General features: G+C 56.2%; 1 protein-coding gene across 1 annotated transcript; it reads right to left on the bottom strand.

Moving 5' to 3' along the window:
* Positions 1-2,752: 2,752 nt before the first annotated feature.
* On the bottom strand, positions 2,753-6,425 carry LOC120859529 (CMRF35-like molecule 6; the record flags this gene model as incomplete). The annotated part of the gene is made up of 3 exons (XM_040235607.1): positions 2,753-2,930; positions 4,235-4,358; positions 6,096-6,425. Coding segments are annotated over 3 exons (632 nt in total), but the record flags the coding sequence as incomplete, so codon positions are not given.
* Positions 6,426-6,930: the final 505 nt, after the last annotated feature.

Below are 6,930 nucleotides of genomic sequence, written 5' to 3'. Positions count from 1 at the left end.
AGACTCTGCCCCCACAGGACCCAAATCCTCTTCCTGCCCCGCAAATCTGCCCCGTGACCCCAGACAACTTCCTACATCCCACCTTGGCTCTGGTTCCCCCCCAAGGTACACACCCCTCAGGCTGTGGCTTCCCCCCTCTTGGGCCCCTCGCTGCCCGCATTACACACAGAACAGCGGTTCCCAAGCTTCCAAGACCCCTTCTTCACGCTCCGCCTCTGGGCAGAGTCTACTCCCCTTTGAGAACTAGAGATAGACTGAGAATGGAGGCCAGAGGAGAGGACGCTGGGTGGATGAGAAGCTGGGGACCTGGGGCTGAGAGGAGCCTCCTCCCGCATCAGTGGCCAGAGGGGGCTGTTGTACAACAGGGGCCCAAGGGCCCTGGCTGCTGGGGCCTCTCCTGGATCCACGTGATGAGCAGGGGCCTCTTCACGGTGCAGAGATGAGGGAGGGGACGGCCCGCAGAGAGGAGACAGACTGCCCGTCCTCAGTCACAGTGCCACGCTCACGTGACGTGCAGGGCCAACAGGTCACATCTTCCTGGGCAGTGGGACGGGGGTAACAGGGGACTTCAGCCCTTTCCTCGGGTAGGTTTTTTCAGCTTCTCCAGATTGTCTGGAGAAACCGGGGTCTCCCATCCCTCGCATGCGGGTCTTGACTCTCCCCACTTCCCAGGCACGGGCAGTAGACCTGGGTCCCAGTGCGCAGCTGGAGGGATACAGGAGAGCTGGGTCACTCTGCTTGATCCATCCCCAATCACCCCAGTGACTCCTGCCATCTCCAGATGAAGCCCCGTGTTCTGACCAGGTGTCTCCCACAGCTTGTGGCAGCACGCCAAGGCCCAGAACTCAGCCACCTCATCCTAACTCCAGCTCCACCCCCAGGCTGCCACTCTCCCCGCACTGGGCCTCATCCAGACCCTTGGGCCCGTATTCCTCCTCCTGACCCACGGCTAACACCCTTGACTGTACAACTTCCGTGACCCTCCCAGCTTAGGTTGGTTCTCTCGTTATGTGTCCTGTTGGACCATTTGACACCCCCTTTGGATTTACCTCCTGGGATTTGGGGCTCCCTGTGTGTCTCCGTCTGGGCTGTGGCCCCAAGAGTTGATGGTCCCCATCTTGCATGAAGCCCAGTGTCTTTCCAGCATAGCCTGTGGCAATTCAGCGAAGGGATCAATGACTGAATTCCTCTCTCAGAACACCCCTGCTTTCAGGAAACTAAGTTCTCCAATCCTGGTTTTCCTTTTTCTACTCAGGCTGGTGAACACGACTGGATCAGGATTCTTGGAGAACATGGCTCCAGGGGACCCTGCAAGCATCTGCCCTCTGCTCTCCCCTGGATCCGCACCTAAAACACTCCCAAGGCAGGACGTTTGCACCTGCAGTTCCCCTTGCCTGAGGGCTCTTCTTCCAGGTACCCACTGGGCTCACTGCATTATATTCTTCTGGACTTGGTGAAACATCACCCTCTTCACGAGGCTGATAGGACTCATCCTTTACTGTCTCACCAATAGCACCTCCTCTTATCTTACGTTACTACAAGATATTCTTCAGTGTGGACTTGGACATTTCTGCATGTCTGCACACCTGTACTATTGTGTCTGTTTTATCTCTGTCCACAAACTGGAATGTGAGCACCAAAAGCCGAGCTCTTTCTACTGTTTAATCATGGTTGGAAGCAACGCCTCGGTTAGTGGTTACTACTTTGGTCCTCTTCCCATATATTTGCTGCACGAAAAGTGGCTGCAATTCCCCAGGTCCTGGCTGCTTCAAATAGATGAGTCAAGATGATAACCTGCCTTTCAGAGATCTTCGGTGCCGGCAAGTTCATCACGTTGCAGTTTGCACTGAAACTGTGGGCAGCCTACCCAGGTCTTTGCCTCTACAAGTCGTGGAGACTAAACTATTGAATAGAAGACTCAGTCTTGGCCCCTCAATTGATTTAAACACTTGAACCAGGTCTGTAACCAGGGGCCTTGAATGATGGGGTAAGGGTGGGGCTTGAGTTACCTTTGAACAGGAGGAAGGAAGGATTCTCTGATAGTTGCATCAATTTTGTACTGTTATTCTTCTACCAGCAATCTGCAAAGGACCTAAACACACTACCAGTTTGACTGGGCATGGGAAAGGGAATAATCTGATTTTCCATGCAATGCTGGATTCTGTTCTGAATTGACACCAATTGGAGAAACAACATGGCCCTTCAGTCCATTAGACAGAATAGTGGGGTGTGGAGGTTTGTGCAGAATGGAGTTTTGATTTAGGTCCCATGCATGATGGCTCCGTGGACCATCAGATCTCTGCATTGCTATTTCCTGAGCTTCAGAATGCGTAATTAAATAGACACACTCAGCAACTGGAAGATTCCCCACATTGGATCTGAGACCTGTGGAGGGTGGGTGATTATGGTAGCACAGATCATGTGGGAAACCATGGAACTGCCTGGATCCATCAAAACAGACCCCAAAGCAAGATTCCCACACTCCTGGGGTTTGAAGACTGCAGAGAGAGCGCCTAAGAGTTCAGCGCATGAGTGATGCTCCGCGGATGAGCCTGAAGCTCTGTACTCAATATTAATCTACGGTTACAGTTCAGAAGCACCCATTGAGGAGGTGTGCTTTTGGTTTTAGAGAATTATGGACAAGGAAAGAAAGCTACAATTAAATCCACAAACACAGTATTCTGAGAGAGAGGTAGAGGCTGATACAGGACAGATGGACAGAAGGTTGTTTCCATCCAGTGGTCCGACTGCATCATTGAAGATGACACGATGAACTCGGGGGCCCCCAGTCCTCGTAAACGGACTGACTCCGCAGGTCCGCAGAGCTCCTCAGAGGCCTGTGGACCCAGAGGACGGCACCGAGCATGCCCAGGAGCAAGGGCACCTTCAGGAAGACCAGCAGCAGGAAGTGGACGCTGCCCAGCAGGGGCCTGTGGGGGACACGGGGACGGACAGTGAGCAGCATCCTCGGGGAGGCCCTGCTGCCTCCACCTTGCTGGCCCCGCATCCAGGTTCTGTGGCTACAAGAATCTATACAAGGATCAACCCAACACAGAGCAGCCCCACCTGAAGGACTTCTGGACCCTGATCTTCAAGAATTGCCCCTGAGACTTAGGACTGTGGTTGTAAGAGTGGATGCGGCCATGAGAATCATGTGAGGGAGACCAGGGACCCAAGGGGAACCTGGGCATTAGGAGGATTTCTATCTGAGTCCTCCTCGTGGGGGCTTCCCCAGCAGCTCAGAGGGTAAGGAATCTGCCTGTGATGCATGAGAGACCCGTGATGGATCCCCGGGTCAGGAAGAGACCCTGGAGAAGGGAATGGCTACCCACTCCAGTATTCCTGCCTGGAGAATCCCATGGACAGAGGAGCCTGGTGGGCTACAGTCTACGGGGTTGCAAAGAGTCAGCCATGACTGAAACAACTAACACACGCCTCACGTGGGGGTTTTGCGGTCTAGGGTGTAGAACCCAGTACTGGGGAGGCTTGGCTGATGTCTGCTAGCCAAGAGAGCACAGCCACCTCAAGCGCAGGGACTGTTCTGTCTTACTCAGTGAGCAGCCGGCACCTGCCCAGGGTCTCCAAAGCTCCGGTCCTTCAATGTCCTTGGCTGATGAAAGAGTGACCCCCTCAGCTCTGCACCCTCAGAGGCCAGGGCTCTTCAGCAAGATGATACAGATGACCAGGGCTCAGGGAACAGAGGGGTCACCAACGCCCAGAGCGTCTGCTTCCTGCCCTGCCCTGGGCTGGGGGCTTTTTGTTCAGCCTGCCCCCCTTGTGCCTGGTGCCTCATTTCTGAGGATCCCGGCATGCCTGGCTCCCAGATCCTGCAGGCCTCCATTCAAGTGTCTGTAATCAATTAGGTGCCCTCTCATCACTGTGTTTTAACTGGCAAACTCCACCACCCTCCCACACATGCTGGCCCCTCACCCAGGTGACATTTTCCTTCAAGCGATCATCAATAGGTGGTGTATTTATGCAGCCGATGTGTCGATCTGTTCATTATGTGAATCCCTCCCTTAGAACACGACTCTGTCAGGGCAGGACTGTGTCTCTGTGCTTTGCTGCTGGATCCCAAGTCAACAAGAGCTCCAGGCACTTAGTAGGACCTTTACTGCTTGTTACAGAATTTGTTGAATAAGTTAGGGTTCTTGGTGAAGGGAGCTTGCCTATTACTCCCTGGTATCACCTAGAAACCACCCAGGTGAGATGTCCTGGGATGGGGGTCCCTTACCGATGAGCTTGGCCGGGATCAGGGCCCTCCTGCCCGGACACGGTGCTCCCGGTGGGCGCTGGCAGGCTCGTGGGAGACTCCGGGGTGCTTGTGGACCTCTTGGGGCTGGTGGTTGTCATAGAGACTGAGGGAGAAACACAAGTCAGGCCCCGTATCGTCCCCTGGGTCCCTCCTTTCCATCCCATTGTAGCTCTGACTCACATTCAAGGTCACTCACACCATCTGGATGGATGTGCTGTGTCCACCACCCCCATGGCTGCACCCACGCCTGACCAACACCCTGGGCCCCCCTCCCTGCCCCTCTCCAGATGCCCCCTGGCCAGGTGGGCACTGTTAGAGTCATATGGCCCTGCTCCCCTGGGGATCTGAGAGTGCGGAGAGGGCACTTGGCTCCAAGTCACCCCCAGGCACAGCCACACCTCTGTCCTCCTGGCCCACCCTGCCAGGGGACAGATGGAGTGACACATATTCTTTCGGGATTAACACAGAGAGACGGGGCAGACAGTGAGGCAAGGGGAGTGGCTGGAGCGAGGCTCAGATGGAAAGTCCTGCAGCTGAGTCTGAGCTGAATCAGGAGACCCCGTGTCATCTGTCAGCCAGACCCAGGCAGTCCTCTCCCTGGTAGGGCATGACCAGAAAGATCTAGAGAGATATCGACCTGGTGGGCCCCGTGAAATGTGGCCTCTCCTGAGGTAAGTGGACAGAGCCCCTCCCCGACACACCCTGCAGAGCCAGTAAACTTTCAGTTCCTTTCTTGCAAACAGAAACGCAAAAAGGAATCCTTCCTCCTGAGAGAGAAGCAGCGACCAACAGGAAGGAACTCAGGGGAGCCGGGCACAACTCAGAACAAGAAGTCAAGGGGAGAAAGCGAATATATGGACAGAGGATCGTGACCGGGTTCTTAGGAAACCAGAGCAGCCTTCTGTTAAAGAAGACTTATTGGGGCTTCCCTGGTGGTCCAGTGGCAAAGAATCTGCCTTCCAATGCAGGGGACGTGGGTTCGATCCTTGGTCTGGGAAGATCCCACACGCCACTAGGCATGCGCAACGACTGAGCCCAGGCTCTAGGGCCCCTGTTCTGCAGCAGGAGAAGCCACCACAGTGAGAAGCCCGGGCGCCACAGCAAAGAGCAGGCCCTGCTCGCTGCAACCAGAGAAGGCCCGTGTGCAGCAACCAAGACCCAGCACAGCCGAAGAGAAAGAAAGGAAAGTTTAAAGATTCATTTGCAGCACGTGGCGGTCCACTGAGGGCCGTAACACCTCCTAAGAGCCCTGTTCCTCATCCTTCTCTGCCTATCGGGCTCCTCTGAGTTTCCTCCTTGGGTACCAAGTGCCGGGGGAAGAGGGATAGGCAAGGTCAGGCTGGAGGGGGGAGGGGTCTCCAAAGCATCCAGAGCCCCACGTGGGCTCGGGGACTCCGCCTCCCCCCTCTCGGCTGCTGCGGATCCCCAGGACCACCACTGCGAGGCTGGGGCGCCAGGAGCCCTCCACGACACTGCTGCGTCCTCTGCTGGCCCCGCTGGTCCCGCCCCACAGGGCTGGCCAGAGAAGTCCAGGAAGAGACACAGGGTCACCTTCCGAGTGGACCTGGCCCTTGTGAAGACGGGAAGGCAGCAGGCCCCCAGATTCAGGGTGTCTCCCCCTCCCTTTCCACCCAAGAGAGCTTCAGCTGTGAGGGTGTGTCAGGGGTGGACACAGAGGAGGTCTCGAAGAACCAGAGGTGGACACGTGCTGTGTGCCTCCCGACCACTCAGAGCCTGGGTCCTGGTCACTGACCCCACAACACCCTCCGCTCCAGGCCCTTCCTGAGGGTCAGGGTCCCAGGTACGGTCAGCAACCATAGAGCTGGCGTCTCAGGCTCACCTGGGGTCACAGACACCTCCACCTGGAAGGTGGGGTCAGGTGAAAGTGGCACATAGATCCCACATCTGTACGTTCCCGCATCCTCCTCTCTGAGGCTCTCCAAGGTCACTGTGAAGGTGAGGCTTGCAGGACGGTCTCTGATGGACACACGGCCCCTCCTCACTTCTCTCTCTGACTCTCTGGTCTCTACAATCTTCCACGGTGACACACACGGGTGTTTGCACCAGTATTTGATGGTGTCCACAAATGCCTCCTGGTACCGACACTCCACGCTCAGGGATCCCCCAACAATGCCTGTTGCGCTTCGGGGGCCGCTCAGGGACAAACAGCCTGGAAAACACAACGGAGTCCAACTCCACCGAGTGAGTCTGGGTCTGGGGAGCCTTGGATGGGGTCCCTTGGGGGCCTGTGGGGTCTGGAGGAGGCCAAGGCAGGAGGCAGGCCCTTCCTCAGACCCAGAGGTGGATGATGGGGGAAGGAGGTCCCTCCTCACACAGAAAGGGTTCTGTGGAGACAGAAAAACTCAGGGTGTGTGCGTGTGTGAGTGTGTGTGTGTGTGAGTGTGAGTGTGTGTGCGTGTGTGTGAGTGTGAGAATGTGAGTGTGTGTGAGTGTGAGTGTATGTGTGTGAGTGTGCGTGTGTGTGAGTGTGTGAGTGTGAGTGTATGTGTGTGTGTGTGCGCGTGTGTGTGGTGCCCCAAGAGGCCATCTCTGACTGTGACCGTTGAGGTGTGACCATCACAGGCGCCCCCTCCCACCAGCACAGTGGACCAGCCTCACCTGCTTCGTGCCCTGAACCCTCCTGCTCGCTGCTGAGACAGGTGGCAGCCCCTCCT

The sequence above is a fragment of the Oryx dammah genome, unplaced genomic scaffold (genome assembly GCF_014754425.2).
Source record: "Oryx dammah isolate SB20612 unplaced genomic scaffold, SCBI_Odam_1.1 HiC_scaffold_1443, whole genome shotgun sequence".
Taxonomy (NCBI): Eukaryota; Metazoa; Chordata; class Mammalia; order Artiodactyla; family Bovidae; genus Oryx; species Oryx dammah.
The sequence above is the reverse complement of the archived record's forward strand: the minus strand, read 5'-3'. Positions and strand labels throughout refer to the sequence as shown.